Below are 23470 nucleotides of genomic sequence, written 5' to 3' on the forward strand. Positions count from 1 at the left end.
ATCTTCGATTTCTAATCTTGCAGTAAGTTTAGCCCCCTCCCTCAAATTTATCTAAGATCTGAGCTCTGTAGATTAGACCTTAAACACCTTAAAATACCTTTCTTTATACCCATGTCATAATCTGCTTTTATACTAGTATTTCAACAGTTTATATGTCATTTCTTTCTTTTTAAGGAAAGATAACAGTTTCAAACACCAAACGTTTAAATGTAGAGACGTGTGGAATGTGTGTGCCTGTGTGTGCCCATGTATGTGTGCAATGGGTAAGCACAAGATGCTAATGAGATTTCCTTCACTGGCCCTTTAAGGAGGTGCTTGGATTTCTACCTGTCGTGTCTCCCTGGTGGACAAGATTCCTGCTGATTTCCACAGCCAGATGGGATGTGCGTCCTTATCCCAAGCTCCAGGGCTCCGGACTGGGGAGCCTGCCATGGGGTTGAGATGCCCCTCCAGAAACTCAGCCAGGGAGCACAGAGGCGGGGCCAACCCTTCCCAAGTCTCCGCCCATTGTGCTCATCTCAATGTGGACTCTTCGTAAATCCTTGCTTATGAGACTTCTGTCCAGCTAGTTTTCAGTGGGCATTCAGGTTAATTGTTCTATACTTTAGTTGGGAGAAAATGAGTACTTCCAACTACTCCACCACCATTGTAGTTCTCTAAAGCATTGTCTTTTTAAAAGCTATAGATTTTTATTGATTTCAGAGGAGAAGGGAGAGGGAGAGAGAGAGAAACATCAATGATGAGAGAGAATCATGGATCGGCTGCTTCTTGCACGCCCCACACTGGGGACTGAGCCCACAACCTGGGCATGTGTCCCAACCAGGAATAGAACCGTGACCTTCTGGCTCATAGGTCTATGCTTAACCACCGAGCCATGCCTGCCAGGCTAAAATACTGTCTTCTCTTCCTAGTGGTACACACAAAAAGATGTCTAGCAATTGATGACTCTATCCAATGACACCAATTGTTGCCCACTTGAGGAGGAAAATCCCAGCATCCTGTTTGACACCACCCTTTCCTTCCTATTTAGAGGGGTCATAAAATGTTTCTCCTTGCCCTAGCTGGTTTGGCTTACCGGGTAGAGTGTCAGCCTGTGGACTGAAGGGTCCTGGGTTTGATTCCAGTCAAGGACACATGCCTCATGCAGAAGGCAGCCTATCAGTGATTCTCTCTCATCATTGATGTTTCCATCTCTCTTTCCCTCTCCCTTCCTCTCTGAGATCAATAAAAAATATATTTAAAAAAATGTTTTCCGTTCCTTGCAGATTCCACTAATCACTACTAATTAAGCAGTCTTCTCGAATACCTCCACTCTTAGCCTCTTTATTACTCTCTCTGCTTACATTCCAGTCTAGTGGCCTTGGAAAGCTATCTCCATAAAAGTCAAAATGCAGGTCTCAGCCTGAATAATAAGTCTAATAGTTGTATTAGGGGCGTGTTTTGTCAAAGAAGATGAAAGAAACGCTTTGAAGTCAAGTGAAGTAATAAAGAATCAATGTCTCTACCTCCTAAACTTGTCCAAAGGGGGCAAAATAATGTCCAGAAATCTACATGTCCTAGTGTCTAATCAAATCGATTTCCACTGGTCAACGTGAGTATTTAAAAAGCTTTCCAAATTGAATTCTCTTCCTGTTTGGCTTTACTGGCATCGCAACAAGGCTGTGTATCATTCATTTCAGTTGTGAGCATCTGGCATTCCGATCACACTGCCGTTCAGAGTATTTTTTTCAATCTAGTGTTAAATCTCTATTAGCAGGAGAGGCTCTTTGCCATAACAAAACAACCCCCAAGTAGCGGTGCTTTAACTCAGTGGAAGTAGGATTCATTGACCCAGTTCAGTGAAATTATAAAGGGGCGAGTGAGGTATGTGTGCATTTAAATATATTTTTATTGATTTCAGAGAGGCAGAGAGAGGGGGAGAGAGAGAGAAACATCAATGATGAGAGAGAATCATTGACAGGCTGCCTGCTGCACCCCCCCCCCCCACACACACACACACTGGGGATCAAGCCCACAAGCCAGACATGTGCCCTTGACTGGAATAGAACCTGGGACCTTTCAGTCCACAGGCTGATGCTCTATCCACTGAACCAAACCGGCTAGGGCTATCAAAACCAACCCTTGAAACCACAAGGTGTCAAGCATCAAATTTCCTCCCCAAAAATGCCACTGGAAACAATAAATCCAATTGTGAACATTTACAACATCAGAGAGTGATCAAATAATACTGAGCATCTAAGCAAAGATATTAATAGTAATAACGTTAGGCCCAAAGTGTGGAAAACATGGAGCGAAGGCGGACTTAAGAGAAGGGGAAGGAATAATTGGGATAGTTTATCTTGCTCAAAGTCCTGGGGGAATCTTGCCCACAAATACCATTAGATGGAGGATATCTCTGTTGCAGGCCACCCACGCACTTGGGAGATTAGACTCCCTAATTGGAACCTAATGACTCCATTTATCACTTCAAACCCATCTTCTCACAACATCTATTTCATTTTCACCTGTGCACGAAATATGTGGCCTCTCTTCCCTCCTGCCACCTTTCATGAAGTGACCTATGGAGGAGCCATCCAAAGATGTGACTAGTGCCTGGCCGGCGTAGCTCAGTGGTTGAGCATTGACCTATGAACCAGGAGGTCATAGTTCAATTCCCAGTCAGGGCACATGCCCAGATTGTGGGCTCCATCCTTAGGAGGTGTGCAGGAGGCAGCCAATCCATGATTCTCTCTCATCATTGATGATTCTATCTCTCTCCCCATCTCCATTCCTCTTTGAAATCAATAAAAATATATTAGAAAAGTAAAGAAAATGATAAACAGGAAGCAACTCATCAAAAAAAAAAAAAAGCATCTGCTTATGGTATGGTCTAGATCAGTGGTTCTCAATCTTCCTAAAGCTGTGACCCTTTAATACAGTTCCTCGTGTTGTGGTGATCCCCCAACCATAACATTATCTTTGGTGTTACTTCATAACTGTCATTTTGCTACTGTTAATGAATCGTAATGTAAATATCTGTGTTTTCCAATGGTCTTAGGCTCTACAGCAGCGGTTCTCAACCTATGGGTCACAACCCCTTTGGGAGTCAAATGACCCTTTCACAGGGATCACCTAAGACGATTGAAAAACAGATATTTACATCACAATTCATAACAGTAGCAAAATGACAGTTATGAAGTAACAACGAAAATAATGTTATGGTTGGGGGTCACCACCACATGAGGAACTGTAGTTAAAGGGCCACAGCATTAGGAAGGTTGAGAACCACTGGTCTAGATTCAATTCACTATCGCAATCTGAGTGAAGAATCTGGTCTACCAACCACCATGCCTCACAAAACCACATCAGCTCCAAGGAGAAGGCATTGCAGTCATTCCAAGGCCTCCATCCCCAGGAGGTTCTTTGTCTTCTTCTAAGAAACCACCAGCAGCTTTCCTGGGCTTGATATGGTCGTGCCCAACATGGACCACACAACGCCACCAAATTCATTCTGAGTTCCACACTGTCCCCACCAGGATAAACAGTGCTCAGTCTGAGAAACCTGTCCCCACCTTAGAGTTAATGAGACGTGCCACTGAGAATTCATAATCAGGTGCTGCAACCATTCTTTCTGGAAGAAAATCATCAGTTTCACCGGCAATTTCCACAAGGCAGCCTTCTTTATATTCTCTGCCGCCGCGTGACAGCTATTGCACTTTTGAGTAGACTGCATGCATTTAATCCAGAAACAAAATGCGCAAAGGGAGCTAGAGTAGGCTTAACAGAAGGATGGGGGTAGCTAATGGGATGGTTATCCGGAGGGAAGGTTCCTGGGAATTTTTGGAATGCCTGAATGCTCTCCTTCCTTCAGGAGAGATCATAAAAATCACTCTTCTCTCAGAGAGAGGGAAAAATCCACTGTCATTACTACAAATACTGTTGGAAAGGAAATCATTAGTGTTTGGTTCTATACTTCTGGAAATATAGAAAACACAACAAGGAATATACTGAGTGGCCAGATGATGATGATCTCTGAACGCATAATAATCTGGCCACTCAGTGTCTATCCTATATAATAAAAGGCTAATATGCAAACTATCTCCTTGACCAGGAGTTCAACCAGCAGGCAGGTGGGCCAACTGCCTATGTCCCCTCCCCCTGGCCAGGCTGGCCGGACCCCACTCATGCACTGGGCCTCTAATATATATATATATATATATATATATATATATATATATATATATATATATATATATACACACACATACATACTGAGTGGCCAGATGATTATGCGTTCAGAGATCATAATAATCTGGCCACTCAGTGTGTGTTCTCTATTCAGAGATAATATTATTGTTTGAAAAGGCAGCTCCAGCCTGGCGGGCATGGCTCAGTGGTTGACAGTTCGAGTCCTGATCAGGGCAAATGCCTGGGTTGCGGGCTTGATCGCAGTCAGGGGCATGCAGGAGGCAGCCAATCAGTGATTTTCTCTCATCATCGATGTTTCTCTCTCTCTCTCTCCCTCTCTGAAATCAATAAAAACATATTTTAAAAAAACAAAGGCAGCACCATGTGGTCATAGGAAAGCAGTGATGACAGCACAGCCAGTGGCATTGGTTTCTGCAGAATACATAGTGGTTACGTAGGGCTTGTTCCTTGGGCAAGTTAGTTACTCATCCTCTCTGACCCTCAGTGTCCTCCTCAGCAAAATGGGAATCACAGAACCTATCCACCTGGTTGTGAAGCTGCTGTTTGTCATCGAAGTGCCCGGGACACAACAATCCCACCTGGATAATAGCAGCAGCAGTGGCAGGAGGAGGTGAAGGGGCAGGAGGAAGGGGTAGCAGTTGGGAGTATTTCAACCATTAGGCTTGGGAAGTAGCAAAATAATTACTAATATAAATAACAAAAAGTAGCTTCTTGATTTTAAAACTGCAGAACTAAGTAACAATATTACACTGAGAATATTAGCAATGCTTCTATTAAAACGAACATCAGCATTTCTAATGACATCACTGGCGATTAGCAATACCAAAGCACCTGCTGTTACCAGTCCTCTTTATTGGACCATAGACCATGAAAATCACTGTGCGGTGAATACAAAGAATGCCATGGAAAGTGACCTATTTTGTGCTAGAAATGGTCGTTTATTGTAGACACGGGGGTGTTCTAAAGAGTGTGATTCCCTCCTGCCTTCCTTTCAAAGATAATTGTGTCTTAAAGCGGTATCAGTAAAAAAGAGAACAGCCTTCATGTAGAGCAGTGGTTCCCAGCGTGGGCACATTCCACAGGGGGGCAGTTTGATGTTTAAGGGGGGCAATTCGAGAATGAGGTATTCACAGTGAATTCTGTGCATTTCTTATGGTCCTAGGGGCCTCATGTACAGTACATACACATATATTGTGACATATTTATGCATTTCAGTTCTCTATGATATGTTTTGGAACTTTATTCACTATTTTTTCATATCACTTCATATTATTATTATTATTTTTTTTTTTTAACCATGTCTTAGTGATTTCTTCCTCAGGACTTCCACTGTCCTTCCGTCCTTTGATTTTTCTCTCTCATGGATGCCGTGTTCTCTGGAAGCGTGTGTAGACCAGGTGAACAGCCTTTTAGGATCCTCCACGTGACTGGGGGTCCCTTTGTGAAGAATAAGAATTCTGTGTCACGGAGGGGGGTGGCACCAGGATTTTAGAGATGCTGATGGGAGGCATGGCCAGAAGAAGAACCACTGATGCAGATGGAAGAGAACCAGAGCTGCAGAGAACCCGTTAAGAGTTAGGCTTCTGGAAGTCGTGCCAATTCAATGCGGAGAAATTGTTCCTCTAAAGTAGGGGTGTCGAACTCAATCAGAGAAGGGGCCAAAATCTAAAATCCAGCCTAAATCACGGGCCGAATGGTTTACTGAACAGTCATAAACTGACAATGTCATAAACTGACAGCGGAGTGCAGTGATGACAGCGCGGTGCGGGCCACATTGCAAGGCCTGGCGGGCTGGATTTGGCCCGCGGGCCTTGTGTTTGACACATGTGCTCTAAAGAGAATGGCGAGGACCACACAGAACAGTGGAAGAAATGAGCATGTTCCTCCAGCAGCGATGGGCTCCACATTGGAGTGGGCTTATGAGGACCGAGAAGCAAGCTACGTGGTTGGAGAATGCTGGTGGGCATATCATTCTGCAGAAATCTCCATGTATGAGAGGACATCTGGTCATTGGAACCTGACTGCAATGACTGGCACCCACTTAGTGTCTGCCTGTGCCATGCTGCTATGGTCAGTGGCTGTGGCACTGGTTTTGCCAATGTGCATGTCCATGTGATGGGTTCATCAGGGAACGATTTGTGTACAATGCACATTTATTGTTAGCTGATGCAAATTCTGTCCAGGAGAAGCACTATGAACTCAGAAAACTGCATCCAACTGAAAACTTTGCTCAGGAATACACAGAATATGTATGTATACACACACACACACACACACACACACACACACACACAAACACACACACAATCTCCTTATCTACAGGCTACAGGTCCTGCAGTTTTGTTTGTTCGTTTGTTGGTGGTAATCCTTCCCTGAGAATATTTTCCCATTGATTTTTAGGGAGCTTGGGAGAGAGAGGAAGAGACTGAGAGAGAAATCGATGTGAGAGAAACACATCAACTGCCTGCCTCCTGGCCAGGGCCCAAGCCAGGGAGGAGCCTGCAACCCAGGTACGTGCCCTTAACTGATTGGTTGCCTCCTGCACGACCCTACTGCGGTGATCAAGCCTGCAACCCAGGCATGTGCCCTGATAAGGACCCGGGAGTCTTTGGCGGCTAGAGCAAGGTCCCCCGTTTACAGCATGTGTTCAGTCACAGCCATCCACACCTGCTGTACACACACCCCTCGGACTGCACATCACCCTCCTCCCTCTGCAGGAACAAGCAAGCTACAACCCTGCCAATGCCCCCTCCGCAAGCCAACTTCAGGTTTACCAAGGCAAAGTGACGTGTGTATTTTACATACTTGTTAACCACTCAACTTGTAAAAATTGTGCTAACATTTTTATTAGATTCTTACAATGTTCTTTGTTTTTTATAATCATGACCTGAAGATATTTTTCCATTAATTTTTGGATAGAGCGAAAGAGAGAAGGAAAGACAGAGAGAAACACCGATGTGAGAGAAACACATTGACTGGTTGCCTCCTGCATGAGCCCGGACCAGGACCCAGGCCGGATAGGAGCCTGCAACTGAGGTACCTGCCATTGACCGGAATTGAACCCGGAACCTTTCAGTGCACAGACTGATGCTCTATCTACTGAGCCAAACAGGCTAGTGCTGGGCTTGCATTCTTAAAGGCTGTTACCATAGAGGAACAAAGCCCCTCTTTGCAGACTCAAGTTAAAAACAAGAAAATCTCTGGGCAAAGCTCTTATTGGCTCAGCCTGGCTCAGAGGGCCAGTGATCAGCAGCCACTCAGGTGTATGATGGGCAGCGTGGGGAAGGACAAGTGCCCAGAGGAAGAGAACTAATGTACCAAGAAGAGGAAAGGGTCCCAGGAGAGGGGAGAAATCACACATTCACAACCCTGGTGTTTTTCAGACTGCAATCTATTTGGCGGCGGCGGGAGGGAGCAGGAACTACTTCAGCACAGCGCAGCCAGGACCCAGGCAGCGGGAATGCAGAATGAAAAAACGAGAAAGCAGAACAGAAGCCAACTGTATCCAACTCAATCTTATTCTGTGCAACTTCTGCTTTGGTTCCGTGTGTGTGTGTGTGTGTGTGTGTGTGTGTGTGTGTGTGTGTGTGTGGTGTATGTGTGTACAGGGTAAATACATTTCTTCCTGAGGGTTTTGGTTTTAAAAACATCAGAATGCTAAAATACTCCAGACAAGCATCAAACATCAGGTTTAACATGTAAGAATCTCCGCCTGCCCATTCATGGGGATACTTAGTATTATTTCATATGGATTCTCCAGTCTTCATTTAATGCGATTATGGCTATAGGTATACAAAAAAAGCATAGCAGTCATTTTCATTATGAATATTACACCATACTCAACCAATGAGAAAATGGTTAGAAATAAGAAACGCACAATTGTACATTCCTTGTCAATGACAGCCAAACAAAGGTTGCTAATAAACTCATTGGACTTATAAGCACCAAGAAAATTAATTTCAAGTTACTTAATTGTTTATAATCATCTTTTGAAACTCACTTTCACTCACATGATTAATACACTTTTGTTAGAAATCATTTGCTCATTCCAGAGCAGCATGGAAGGAAGAGACCCTATCAGGGCTCGTGAACTGCAGGCCTGCAGCCTACGGAGCACGGAGAGCACACTGCTCATGCGTGGAAATTCCCCGCTGTGAGCTGTTACCCAACAGGGCACCCCCTACCTTCAGCTGGTAAATGAGTCCATGTACCCTTCCCTTTCTGGAGAGCCAATGAGCAAATCTCTGCTCTACAGAGCAGGCTCTTTTGGCTGGGGGGGGGTGGGGGGTGGGGGGGGGAGTGGGTCAACAAAATTTAATACAACCATATAGTCAGATAATAATGCTTAACAACATTTAACTAGATACCACTTTTTTCTTTTTTAAAATATGTTTTTATTGATTTCAGAGAGAGAGAGAGAGAAATATCAGTGAAGAGTGAGAATCATGGATCAGCTGCCTCCTGCATGCTACCTACTGAGGATTGAGCCCACAACCCAGGCATGTGCCCTGACTGGGAATTGAACCATAACCTCCTGGTTCATAGGTCAACACTCAACCACTGAGCTACTCCAGCCGGACTATATATGTTACTTTTTAAAAATATATTATTTTTATTGATTTCAGAGAGGAAGGGAGAGGGGGAGACAGAGAGAGAAACATCAGTGATGAGGGAGAATCATGGATCAGCTGCCTCCTCACACCCCTTACTGTGGATTGAGCCCTCAACCCAGGAATGTACCTTTGACTGGAATCGAACCTGGGACTCTTCAGTCGTCAGGCCGACGCTCTATCCATTGAGCCACTTAGGGATGGAGTGGCGTTTTGCCGTCCTCTCCCCAGGACTGAGACATACCCTTGTACCTGGCCCAGGGACCACCTCCTGTTCCATCTCTTCTATCATCTGAATCCAGCATTCCCAGTGTGGTTCCCATGCTTCCATCCAAGCACCCCACTCAAGCAGAGCAACAAGTTACAGAGGTGAGGCAGTGCATCAGCCTTTTGCTGTGAACCTGTTACTGCACAGCGAGTGCGCGTTATTACATCTTTATGGCGAAGACAGCGAGCACAGAAGAATATAAACATTTACAACATAATTCCTAGTCAAGTTGTTTAAAATCTATTTGCGAAGAGCAACAATGGTTCACAGTGGGTACATTTAGAGGAAAGAGAATCCTTGCTAAGTACGAAATGTCCATTTATGCACAATTTTGGAAATCCAAAAACATAAACATATTTATATATTTAAATCTGAATCCACAGACTCATTTGTAATCTCTTTCCATCAAGGATCACTGGATGATATTTGGTGACATTGGACTGGGGTTATCAAACCACCTGGGGGGGGGCAGATATTTTACCTTTGTGGGCTACCTGGTCTCCCATTTGTACAGAGAAAGGAGTCACAAACAATGCATAATGGGTGGGCTTTGCCAATAAAACTTTATCTGTATAAACTTATTTTTGAATTTCCTATTACTTTCATGTGTCATGAAATATTATTCTTTTGATTTGGGGGACTGATATACAAATGGAAAGATCACTCTTAGCTTTCTAGAAACATAGCCAACAGGCTGATATTGGCCCACAGGCCACAGTGTGCCTACTCCTGACCCCGACCTATGACACAGGGAAAACTTTCATATGACTTCAAGGTCAGCAGTGAAACTCTGAATTATGCCCTGTATTGTTTGATGCATGTATCTTCTTGTGCTCAGATGTTTTAAAAAATATTAACATAGCCCTAATTGGTTTGACTCAGTTGATAGAGCGTTGGCCTGCTGACTAAAGGTTCCCAGGTTTGATTCCTGTCAAGGGCACATGCCCAGGTTTCAGGCTCAATCTCCTATAGGGGGCATGCCGGAGGCAGCAGATTAATGTTTCATATCATTGATGGATCTCTCTCTCTCCCCCTCTCCCTTCCTCTTAGAAATCAACAAAAATATATATTTTAAAAGATATTAACATATAGTACAGCTGGAGTAGTTCAGTGGTTGAGCACTGACCTATGAACCAGGAAGTCGAGGTATGATTCCCGGTTGGGGTATATGCCCAGGTTGGGGGCTCGATCCCCAGTGTGAGGTACATGGAGGGGGGGGCAGCTAATAGATGATTCTTTCTCATCATTGATGTTTCTATCTCTCTGTCCCTCTCCCTTCCTCCCTGAAATCAATAAAAACTGCATTTAAGCATGTTAACATATTCCTATAAGAGCTAGACTACATGATTAACCACATCACTGTAGTCTGGATAAATGGAAGTCTGTGGAGTCACACAGGACCACATCAGCACTGGTGTGAGACAAAAAAAAGGATTAACCAACAAGTGGGGAAGAATTAGGCACATTTTAACCTCCTGCACACGTTTCAGCAACTTAGTTAAGTAGCACTCTATTCTTCAGCCTGTCAACGTGAGCTCAACCGGAAGGCCAAATTATGGACTGCTGGCATCAGAATCCAATTCCAGTCCAAGGAAGCATCCATCAGTGTATCTCCAGCATGTGGTTCTCAAAAGAAAACCAAGTTGCTCCCTTTAATGAATGGAAACTTCTCAGAGGATAAGACTTTTAGGGTTGCTACCAAAAATGAATAAAATGCAAGCTTAAAAAACTTCTATGCATTTGTTTGGCAGTAGGGGTGGGGAACAAAAGAAAACTATATTTCTCTGTTTATATTCCTATTAGAGAAAGCCTGATTCAGATAGAAAAACTTAGGGGTGTCTGGCCGCAGTGGCTCAGTGGTTGAGCGTCGACTAATGAACCAGGAGGTCACGGTTCCATGCTTCTATATCAGTGGTCAGCAAATTGTGGCTCGCAAGCCACATGCGGCTCTTTGGCCCCTTGAGTGTGGCTCTTGGACAAAATACCGTGTCCTGGGTGAGTATTTTGAAGAAGTGGCGTTAGAAGAAGTTTAAGTTTAAAACAATGTGGCTCTCAAAGGAAATTTCAATCACTGTACTGTTGATATTTGGCTCTGTTGACTAATGAGTTTGCCGACCACTGTTCTATATCATGGCAAGGAGTGAGCCTTTGTTCTTTATTTTTTACAGCTGTGTAGTGTTTCATGTTATTTTTATCTCGTTTCACATTGAAGTGCTCCTTAAAATTTACTAATACTATGCAAAAATGATGAAAGTTTAGAAATATAATTCAATTTAGCAGGAATATCACATAATTTTCCCATTACAGGGACATAGATCACCATGGTTTGAGGTGCTAAAAATCCACCTGATGTTCCCATGCCACCCCTCAAGATTTGCCATCACCAGCTGCTTGGAGTCTGGCCCTGTGATTGACTTCCATGACAAATGCTGCTTGTCAACTTCAATGCCTTTGAGGAACTAGAATGCCCAGTTTTAGCATAAAATTTGAATATCATTTTCATGGCATCTCAAACCACCTTCTGAGTAATGAGTTTTGAAATATTCAGTATGCTATTATTGTCATTAAAAAATATGCCCATGAAACCGAAAGACTTCCTTGTAAATATAGTCATCACATTATCATTCAATGCAAAACAATGGAAATGACCTAAATGTTAATTGCATAGGAAGTCATTCAGAAAACTGTGTTAAATGCAGCTGTTTATTTTATATGTATAAAGAATTTTTAATGGTACAGGAATATAGTGGTTTGTAAAAATTTAAGCATACAATTATGTGTCTATGATATGCAAAACAGAAAGATTACAGAAAATGGAGAGATAGCAGAGATTATATCTGGCTGGTAGAATTTCTAAAATCTATATGTGTAAAAGCCTAAGCGAACTTTACGACGGAACGACCAGAACAACTGGTCGACCAGTTGCTATGACGTGCACTGACCACCAAGGGGCAGACGCTCAATGCAGGAGCTTCCTCCTGGTGGTCAGTGTGCTCCCACAGCCAAACTCCTGTGACCGGCCAACCTTCTCTGGTTCCTCCACCCAGCCGGTAGGCTCTCATCAGCCTGGCCCCGATCAGCCCAGCCTCAATCTGCCCTGATGGCTGGCCAGGCCTAGGGACCCCACCTGTGCACGAATTTATGCACTGGGCTTCTAGTTTCTATATTCTTCATACATTGTATATTCTCAAAACAGTGCAATAAATTTATCTTACTTTTATAGTCAGAACAAACATGTTAATAACCAGTTGCTATTGTTATTTGGACCCTGAATTAATGTGGGTATCCCATCACTCTTCTGAAATTCAAATCTATTTATTAATACATATTCCTAGGCTTCAAAAATCAAAATAAAATAAAACATAAAGTGAGGATGGGGGCCCATCCATACGCTCTATCTACCCGGTTCCTCTCAACACATAACCACTTGTACTCCCACTGTATAGCCTTAAACACTGCTGCTTGATTCGTGAGCCTTCCAGTCATCGTCGTGTAAACACAAGACTATATATATAACCTTCTTTTCTTTTTACACAGTTTTGTCTCTTGCTATTTCACTTTAAAAATATATTCTACATCATCTCAGAGCATTTCCTTCTTCTTTCCCCCCACAGTGTTACTGTATTTCACATTCATTTTTAAAGCAAAATTTTCATGGACCAATTTCTTAGAATTTGCTCATCTAGTGTGCTATTTTAAAAGAGCAATATAAAAACAAACTCTAGGGCAAGTATGTGCACGTTAGCAAGACAATATCTTTCATTTAGTATAGTGAGTTTTCTACTTTCTAGGGTGTTTTGTTTTTGTTAATCCTCATCTGAGGACATTTTCCCATTGATTTTTACATAAAGTGGAAGGGAAGGGGAGAGACAGAGAAACATTGATGTGAGAGAGACGCATCAATTAGTTGCCTCCTGAGCATGCCCCAACCAGGGCCAGGGATCGAACCTGCAACCTTGGTGCTTGCCCTTTAGTTCTTCATTTCCTTTGCCCAGTATACTGCATGTGCGGTACCCTAACCATGGGTTCTTTAATAACACATTGAAGTACACACATAGTTAAGTATGTTAGAAAGATTATCTGTAATCCTCTCCTGGCAGTAGCAAACAATGTGCATAATCGGAGCGAACTGGGATTTTCAGGACTAGAAGGACAGGAAAGGAAAAAAATGTGAGTCTGGGAGGATCTGGGCTGATGCAGTGCTGGGTCCTAGGCACCAGGGGTAGGCAGTCCTTTGCTTCCAGTGTCCAGTGGGCACAACGAACAAGCACTGGCCAGAGATCCTCTAGCTCAGGAGCAGTTCAAGCTGTTCAATGGAGTACGGAAGCAAGCTGATTGCGATTATCAATATCTGCCACGTGCATTGCTGTGTGGTGTCACTCCAATTCATTCACAATTCATCAATATTCAACATCTACTCTGAAACAAGGAGGTTGCCCTCAGAGAGCTCATAAATGAGACACAGTCCCAAACTGGACTCAACCTTAATGCAACATGTAGCAGTCCACAATGGCCCTAATAATGCTGAGTAACAAACAGCCCCCCAGCTCAGCGACGTTCAACAACAAGCATGTGTTTGCATGCTGCAGGTTCACAGGTTGATGCTGTGCTGTGTGAATCCAGCTTTGGTACCAGCAGGCTAACACAGGCAACTCTTCATATGTAACAATGTTAGAAATAAACAAAAAATGCACACCACCTGGCTCATACCCACATTCTGAACTCTCTGACTCATAGCCACATTCTGTTGGCCAAAGCAGGAGGAACTGTAATGTCACACTGAAAAGGTATCGATACAGGGAAGGTTTATGAATTGGGGAAAAAACACCCTCTACCACATGGTGAATAAATATGATGACAAATGTAGGGCACGCGCCACCCAGCAGACTGGGTACACAGCTGGACTGAATTTCCCAGCCTCCTTTGCAGCTAGTTGCGGCCCCGGTGCTGGTTAATGGGGCATGGGTAGAAAGATGCACTTCGGTTCCAGTGATGGGCCTTCTGAGCCTCCACCCTATCACCCCCATTCCTTTGCCCTCATCTGTCAGCTGAATCTCACAGTGAAGGAACGAGTGCCCTCATCTTCCAGGTTCACAACAAAGCTCCCTCCCTCCCTGGGTGGGGCTCCAAGAGAGCAAGAAATAAGCCACCAGCCCTAACCAGTTTGGCTCAGTGGATAGAGCATTGGCCTGTGGACTGAAGGGTTCCAGGTTCAATTCTGGTCAAGGGCATGTACCTTGGTTGCAGGCACATCCCTAGTAGGGAGTGTGCAGGAGGCAGCTGGTTGATGTTTCTCTCTCATCAATGTTTCTGGCTCTCTATCCCTTTTTCTTCCTCTTTGTAAAAATTCAATAAAATATATATATATAAATAAATTTTAAAAAAAGGAAATAAGCCACCAGGAATCTAGGGGATAATGTACTAAAGCTTAACTAACAGGAGCTATTAGTTGAGCCACTTAAGCCAGGATTAGGGAGTTAGAGAAGGCTCCATGGACCAAGCTTAGTTTACCTTTTGAGACACGAAAGACAAACAGGATTTTCCCAGATAAAAGGGGGTCAAGATAAAGATTGTTCTAGACAAAATGAAGGGTATGCGTAAAAGGCTCAGAGGTTGTGACACTACTACAGTATTGAACTCTGCGAAAGCAGCCAGACAATATGTAAACAAATAAGCATGGCTGTGTTTTGATAAAACTTTATTTAAAATACCAGTAGTAGAGCCTGCCCGGTGTGGCTCAGTGGTTGAGCATCCTCCCATGAACCAGGCAGGAGGTCAAGGTTCAATTCCCAGTCAGGGCACATGTGTGGGTTGCAGGCTTCATCCCCAGTAGGGGGCATGCAGGAGGCAGCCAATCAATAATCCTCTCTCATCATTGATGTTTCTATCTCTCCCTCTCCCTCTCCCTTCCTCTCTGAAATCAATAAAAATATATTTAAAAAACAAACAAACAACTGCAATGGTGGGATGACTGACCCCCATAAAGAACAGTCTCAAATAAGCCAGGTGGTTTCAGGCTCTCATCTTCAACCAGTTAAACACTCTTACCTCTTAAATACTGTATATAGCCCTAGCTGGTTTGGCTCAGTGAATAGAGTGTCGGCTTGCAGACTCAAGGTTCCCAAGTTCGATTCCTGTCAAGGGCATGTACCTTGGTTGCGGGCACATCCCCAGTAGGAGGTGTGCAGGAGGCAGCTGATAGATGTTTCTCTCTCATCCATGTTTCTAACTCTCTATCCCTCTCCCTTCCTCCCTATAAAAATTTAATAAAATATATTTTAAAAATTCTGTATATAAATACACTCTTGCCTACATTAACTGGGCGAAGTTCACATAGATTTTAAGCACACTGGCCTCCTGTTTGCTTTAAAGCTCATCTCTGCCAGTTAATTACCATGTGCTGATTCTCAAATTAAGCAAATTTCACAGAATTTATGAGATATCTGAAAAACAACCCAGATGAACATGAAAGCCCAATAGTAAATTATAATTGCAGGGCAATTGCTTTTTCTTTTCAGACTCGAGAAACATTTCTTTCAGAAAAATGATAGTCTTTTCCTATCATTCATAAAGGACTTCCTCAAATGGAAGCTTGCTGACATTTAAAAAACCCATTAGAGCGTAATCATAATTTTGCTTGAGCTAATAGTAGTAAAACACAGATTTCTTAGAAGTCCAAGTTGATTACTTTTAACCAACCATTGTAGGGGGAAAAAAGTCATGCTTCGAATGTCTAAACAGAATAAAAATCTATTATCTGAGACCCAGTCCAAAAGCAGGCCATTGACTTTGAACTGGCATAGCCCTTTCCATTCCTGAGTTACGGATCATGGTCATTGTTCAGCGAAACAAATAATGACCATTTATCCACAAGAAGAATCGGAATGGCTTGTTTATGGCTCGGCCCTCTATCTAGTACAGAGTATCTGTCGTGTTCCAAGCGCTGCAAACCATTCTTGAAAATATATTTCTCTGAGAGGGGAGGCAGAAAACCCTTCTCATCTCGTTGCCAGGAAAAAAATGGGCATGCTAACTTTGTTATCTAAAACGAAGGCTTAGATTTCTTTGAGATAATTTTCACAGCTGAAGTACAGAATGACCTAAATGGCTCAGAAGGGAGGCGGCATTCCTGCCCTGTGTTTTCGCTGGAGCAACCAAAGAGAGTGGATAGTTTTCCCTGGCATGGATCTCATACCATGCAAAAGTTGGGTTCAACTCAACGCCAGATGGATGCAGCCCACCTAAAGCCCTGTGCCTACAACCAGACGCACTTAGCTGGTTTTCTTTCCATTGGGAAAAAGATGAATGAAGGTCATCAGCCACGAGGACCAGAAGGCTCAAGTGTACTGTAAGGAAATAGCCAGCGATCTCCCGTGGGCTGATCAGCTCCCCGGCACACGTCGGTTGAGGCTGTGCAAGCGCTGTGGCTGATTCTTTTTCCATCCGTGATGGCAACTGGCAGGCTAAAGGCCTACGGAAGGAAAGTATCACTCTGCAGGTCACTCTCTAGCCGAAAGAAAGCACCCTGCTTTAGTGACCAAAAAACCAGCATGCAAAATTGTCCCCAGCGCAACAAATACAGCAGGACGATATATTCACTCCCAGTTGCCAGTGTCCCAAAGTTCACTAAAGGATGTGAGGTCAGAGGTTGAAGTAAATTAAGGTCTATGTGAATTGTGAATGTACACTGATGAATTCATGTACTTAATATGCTAAATTTGCCTAGCCGTCATGGCTCAGTGGCTGAGCGTCAACCTATGAACCAGGAGGTCACGGTTCCATTCCCAGTCAGGACTTCGGGCTCGGCGTGCAGGAGGCAGTTGATCAACGATTCTCCCTCATCATTAATGTTTCTATTCCTCTCTTCCTCTCTCTTCCTCTCTGAAATCAATAAAAATATATATATTCTTTAAATGCTAAGTGTGACATATGTTGAAAAGGTTTCTCTCCATAACCACACTCTAGCTAAGCTCCTCTGAGCCCTTTCTTGTATCAACCTTACAGGCTTCAACCTTGGCCTAGAAAGACCCAATCAAACACCTAGTTTCTTTAAAAAAAAAAAAACAAAAAAAAAAAAAACACAAAAAAAAACACAAACAAACATATTTTTTAATTGCCTGGCCAGTGTGGCTCTATGGTTGAGCATCAACCCATGAACCAGCAGGTCATGGTTTGATTCAGCTTGATCCCCAGTAGGGGGCCCTTGACTGGAATTGAACCTGGGACCCTTTGATCCACAGACTGATGCTATATCCATTAAGCCAAACTAGCTAGGGCAAAATCAATGATTTTTAAGTCTATTCCTTAAAGATACTTTTCTATTTCACCAGTAATGTATATTCCCTCACAGCTAAACTTCCATGGCAAACTCCAAATGAAATAGTAATCAAGTTGAGAGGGAGGGAGGGAGGGAGGGAGGGAGGGAGGGAGGGAGAGAGAGAGAGAGAATATGAATAGTTGGAAGATCCATAAATAGAAAGTTAGAATTTCCAGGTTATGCTTTTAAAGTATAAGTAAGTTTCACTGCAGCTGAAATCTATATCAATTCTGAGAGCAAGAAGTCGAAATTCACTTGAGAGAGACAGAGAGAGAGACACACAGAGAAAGAGAAAGAGAGGTACTTGAAAGGGTACACAGCCTGTGCTAGCAATCTCTCCCCTGAAACTGCTAGCGACTAGACTCTCACAGCTGCAAACTAGCAAGTCCTGGGCAAGTAGAGTTAAATATTCCTAAAACAGAAATCTAGTCCTGTTATGAAACTGTTCATCACTTCACCTCCTGACAGTCAGGAAAATCAGCAGAACTCAGAAAGGGCTCCGACAGGGAGCAAGCAGCATTGTTCATCAAGTTCAAATGCAGAGTCTTGGCGAGTTTTTCTCCGCCCGCCTCCAGAATGCCCGTTATCAGCCAGGTGAAGGCAATTACTTGGGTAAGAAGGGAGATGGGGAAAGTCTGACCTTGCATGTTGCTTCTTCAACTTCCCCTTTGCCTGGGAAATAGGAAATTCTGAACAGGGTCGAGGTAAAAAATAGCTTTGTGACCTCTGAATAGATCTTATACACACTAACATCTGAGGAAACTATAAATGCATATATAATCTTATTCCTCCTCCAATGCATGATGCCTGTAACTAAATTGGCACTTTATCATTACGAATGCTAGTGACTGCTATATGCCACAGAATACTCCATAAAACTCCAACTAGTAAAGCAGCTCCCAAATCCACTTATAACTACAAGAAGGGATCTTCCTATTAATAATAGACCCAATCATCTCAAAGCTCTCAGCTTTGTGCTTCAGGAAGAGAAAGGAAATCGTGCTATCGGCTCCCCAAGCACACTGCTAAGTTTAATAACACCCCGGGAGTTCTGGGGTTCTCATCCCTTCCCCTCGGTGAAGGGGCATCAACCTATGCCATTCTCCCAAGCCGGAGACTTCTGTAAACACTTCAGAGTCTGCGTCTGCTTTACAAACCAAATAGCCCACACAGAGAACAGCACCCATCCAAACAGCTGCCTATCTGAATACTATCAGGGGCCGATGAGCCAATCATCTGTGATGCTCTCATCTACAGGGATGGCAAGTGATATATAACTGTTACCAAGGAAACCACGCAGTAAGACGACATGTAAACTATCCAGCGGTTGAATAGGGAAATTAAAAGAACAAGAAATAAACATCTCTCGGTAGATTCCTGTCACACGGCGCCACCCAGGATGCATGCACTCAAGGGGCACCGCTCAAAGAGATGCCGTAAAGGGTCGCAACTTGCCAACCGGGCCAGTGCTTGGCAGCGTTTTTTCAAACGAGGATCATCAGACGGGACTGGGTCCAATCTGAACTCCAAATTTTCCCATGAGTAAAAGGGCACAGATTCTGGGCATGTGTGGTCAAATGCAGAACCTTTTAAAAGTTAAACTATAACGGCTTATTATTAATGCCAGCGTGGATTGATATTTCCTTGAAATTCTTGTCATTGCCACCCTGTTTCCTCACAGACAGGCATTTAGCAAATACCAGGCACGCTTTCTGCAGCGAATGCTGTCCGAATGAACATTTAGAAACTCAAGGTGAAGGCCTGGGAGAGCTGTGTTTGTTCATCTCTGAGCCCCGAGAATTTTAAGCACTCAAGTAGCTACGTGGATCAGAGCTAAATCCTTTAGGAAGATTATCCATTCGGAAATCTGCAAAATCCGGCCACATAAGCACTTTTCGACTTCACCTTTGAGTAAAGAACTTCATTTCTGTTGCAGTGTCTAAATCTCACACAGGAGGCTATTCCATCAAGGCTGGAGCTGCGAACATGCCAGTCTGCATGCTGATGGCCCTCTAGCTGATCTTGGAGCAACAAAAGGAACATGCTTATGGCGGGAAGGGTCCTTCATGGGCACAGGAGTGGGCATGAGCAGCGTCTCACTTTAGAGTAAAATAAACACCCCGTCCACAACCCCGTAAGGACAGAAAGTGACATTCACACCCATTTACTAAACCCCAGCCTCTCTTTAAAGCAACATACAGCCTGGCTGGGGTTTTGCAAAAATTCAGTCAGTCAAACGAGTTTTCCGCTGACACCCAGCAGCTCCCTCCCAGGCTCCAGAGTTTAAGGACTACATCCAGGCTCCCGATGGTTTGTTCATCTTAGCATGTTTATCAGTGGAGGCCACGGAAATCGAACTTGATCACTTTAAAACATACTATTGGTTGAACTTCTCTAGATGGCACCGGGCCACCGCTACACTGTTGCTCACAGCCGTTTCCCACCCCCGGCCCGAGATCTGACGGCTGTGCAGCAGTGAGCAATGGGCAGCAGCATGCACAGAGTCCACGGAGGTGTGAAGCCACGTCCCTCGGGGACAGTGGCCCGAAACCAGTCTGCCTGCTCCAGTCACCCTCGCCTGGACACACGTGTGGTCTGATCTGCTAGGCAACAACTCTGGATGGGCTGCTCCAGGGCAGGCTGTTTACACACCCACTGTTTACACACCCACTGTTTACACACCCACTGTATACCTCGCATCCCTCCCGGCTGACTCCCCGGGAAGGCTGCCTGTGGCATGAGGACTGTCTGACCTGTGTGAGCAGACAGGGAGGTGGAGACAGGCGAGAATAAATGAAGACCTGTAGCCGGGGGGCCAGACCCGTGAGAGGCAGCCCCGGGGCGGAATGTTAGCCCCACGGCCCAAGGGTCCTTAGCTAAGCGAAGTGAACACGCATTTCTCACTTGGCTGGCTGAGGCTCTCATTCTCACCTGATGCCATGGCCACTGAGAACCCTCACATAATTCTCCCCAGCCTGCAAGCAAGGCTCAGCCGGCCCTGGAAAACCCCCCGCTGCCTAGCCCCCGAGGCTGTGGCAGTGCCAGGGGCGCAGGCCAGCCTTTGGGGCACCTAGGCACAGAGGGTGGGCAGGGTCTTCTAAGACTTCCCGCCCAGGTCAGGCCCGGTTCCCACCGCCCGAGCCCAGACCCAGCTCCTGGGCTTCCAGGAAGACTGGGGAAGCTCAGGGGGCAGCTCTGCCCACGGCACACGAGGTGGCGACATGTGGACCCATCGCTGGTTCCTCTCCCTACAGAGACCTCTGCCTGGAGTGCGACTTTTCTTTCCCCCCAACAACATGCGAGCACATTTTGCCACCGGTTAAGGCTTCGGACGCCCGGTGCCCACAGAAAGGCCAAAGGTCTTTGTCTCCGTCTCCTTGAATGCGGCATGTAGGTCACTGCTGGGCACAGCGGGGCAGCCCACACGCTGAGTTTTCCGGGTGCGGGGTCTGATCCCGCACTGGGGAAAAGGGCCACTTGTGGTCCCATCGGCTCGCAGGGACCCCAAGCCCTCAGGACTCCGGGCTTTGCCTGGCAGGAGCTGGGACACGCATCTTCTCTGAGCCAGCGGGTCTCCCGTGGGAAAGCGGGCTGCCGCGAACCCCGGGGTGTGCTGGGGCGCGTGTTCCCGTGTGTTCCCCACCCGCGGAGCCACAAGCCCAACAGCCAGCAAGCAAGAAGTTGCACGCAGCACCCCTCCACCTCCCCACCCCCTCCCAGGCCGCCGGTTTGGGTCCGATCTCCAGCCCCACTGCTCTCCCGGTGTTTGCTTCTCCCCACATCGGCACAAGGAGCCCCAAGTTGCCCGCCCCTGCGGCCCCGGGCGCAGAGGAGCCGGCGTGGCGCCTACCTGGAGAGCTTGGCGATCTTCACGAAGCTGAAGACATCCATGCAGGCGGCCGGGAACCCCGAGCGCCGCGGCTCCGACGCCCCGTCTCAGGCCGGCAGCCTCCGCAACCCCATGGCCGGCGGGACCTTGGCGCCCGGGCCGGAGTGGCGTTGGCGGCAGCGGAGGCCCGGGGGCCCGGGAGGCGGTGGCTGCTACCCCCCTCCGGCCGCGGGCTGCGTGTGCATCCCGGGCGGGACCGGTGGGCGCCCGCCGCGGGGAAACTCACTGGAGAGTGGGCGGCAGGCGGCGAGGGGCGGGGAGAGCGGCCGGGTCCTGCGTGCGCCCCCAGCGCCCCAGCCCGGCGGTGGGGGAATTGAGCGGGGAGAGGACAGCTCCACGTCTAGCCAGGCCCGGGAGAGGGGGGGAGAGGGGCACTGTGACTGCTCCCAGCCCGGCCCTGCTGCCCCGTGCACCAAGGAGCCAAGGAGCGCAGCCCGAGCCGGCGCCCAGCCTGGCACACAGGCACCCCTCCCGGCACTGCAGCTGCCGCCCGCTCCACCCCCAACCCCGGCCGCGGAGGGGGCGGAGGGGTTGTGTGCCTCCAGATCGGAGGTCAGATTGCACGGTCTCAGGCACCCCACCCGGACGGCGAAGCCCCCCTCCCCCCTTCCCAAAGCAAAGGAGAGCCAAGGACCGCAGGTTGCCCGAGCCTCCGCTCGCTTCCCAAACAGAACTAGCGATGGGAATGGGGGGGGGGGGGGCCTGGCCGCGCCGGGCGGCCGGTTGGGGGGCCGTGGTGGGAGCTGCCCAGTGCAGTGGGCTCCAGCGGGGAGCGCAGAGTTCCCACCGGTCCCCCCGGACCCGCCGGAGCGAGACGTGCCAGCTGGGCAGCCTGGGGACGTGTGTCTGGACCGCAGCGGTGGGGAAGCGTCGGAGAAATGAGAGCAGAAGATGGGGAGGCATCTGGGGGCGGCGGCACACAGCTGCCGCTCAGAGGGGCGCGGAGCTGGGGGTCCTGGGCGCCATTGGCAAGGCGGCGGATGGGCAGGGGCTCCGCCGCGGGGAGGAGAAGGGAGGAGATGGGGATCTGGCAGGCAACGCCAGCGGCTCTCTCAGAGCCATCAGCGGGGAAGGGAGAAGGAAAAACAAAACCCTGCTCAGAAAAACAAACCCAACCAGTGATGCTCACCTCAGGCAGAGTAAACTCCAAGTTGCAGCCATGGGGAGCTGGCTGGGCTTTTACATAATTGGCTCCGAGGCTTGCCCCTCTTCAGGAACTCCGTCTGTCTCGGGGCGCAGGCTTCTCCGGCCCCCCTTTCCTGTTCTTGCTGTCGGAGTCTCCAGGCCTCTTGGCCAAAATCCTTTCCAACCTCTCCCCAGACTCCCTGAAGGTCAGATGGCCGCACAAAGTGTGTGCTCTCCCCTCTCTCCCCCAGCCCCCCCAGCAGCCCTCACCTGATGGCAGGCCCCGTGGGGATCCCGCCCCCAAATGTTGGAGGAGCTGGCCAGTGGCTGCTGGCTGTCAGAGGACTGAGGGAAGAGGAAATGGGCTTAAAGTTCTCCGAGTCCTCATCTGTCCCTGCATCTCCAGGCTTCAGGATTCCGGCCCACCACTGCCACTTTGTTTTCCGAAAGGCATCGCTTTCAGCGATTAAAAAGAAAAACCGGTGGCCATCCGAAAAATTGAAATGATTGGAAACTCGGGCATTGAGATCGCATTGTTTTCAAAAGAAACAGAATCCATTTTCCTTTAGCTTCTTAAAGGCAGACGAGTTCAATGGCACGGACGAGGTTACTACACAGGATTCCACGAGGCGAGAGGGGCCTTGGCTTTGAACCCCCTGACGTTTGTGGGAATAATTATAGTTTGGGTCTGCGCTGCCTTTCGTTTTTAAGCGCTTTGCATGTGAGTTTCATAGCAACCCTGTCATGTAAAGTAAGGCAGCATGGCTAAAAACGAACATTCTTTTCTTTTTATGCCACAGTCTATTCTCGATGTTCTAGATCAGTGGTCGGCAAACTGCAGCTTGTGAGCCACATGTGGCTCTTTGGCCCCTTGAATGTGGCTCTTCCACAAAATACCACAGCCTGGGCGAGTCTATTTAGAAGTGGCTTTAGAAGAAGTTTAAGTTTAAAAAATGTGGCTCTCCGAAGAAATTTCAATGGTCATAATGTTGCTATTTGGCTCTATTGACTAATGAGTTTGCCGACCACTGGCCTAGATAAAGAAATGCATTTTAAACGTGGGTCAGTTTGGG

General features: G+C 46.6%; 1 protein-coding gene across 5 annotated transcripts in view; it reads right to left on the reverse strand.

Annotated features, from left to right (window-relative positions):
- FRMPD4 (FERM and PDZ domain containing 4) overlaps nucleotides 1-21738 on the reverse strand; it is a 420441-nt gene extending 398703 nt beyond the window's left edge. For all 5 annotated transcript variants that reach the window (XM_084869814.1, XM_084869812.1, XM_084869815.1 and 2 more), the window contains exon 1: nucleotides 21234-21738. In XM_084869814.1, coding sequence (XP_084725940.1) covers nucleotides 21234-21274 — 41 coding nt within the window. In that variant the 5' untranslated portion in view covers nucleotides 21275-21738. The remainder of the gene's footprint in view (nucleotides 1-21233) is intronic.
- Nucleotides 21739-23470: the final 1732 nt, after the last annotated feature.

This window comes from Pipistrellus hanaki (assembly GCF_964339955.1).
Source record: "Pipistrellus hanaki genome assembly, chromosome: X".
NCBI classification, from domain to species: Eukaryota; Metazoa; Chordata; class Mammalia; order Chiroptera; family Vespertilionidae; genus Pipistrellus; species Pipistrellus hanaki.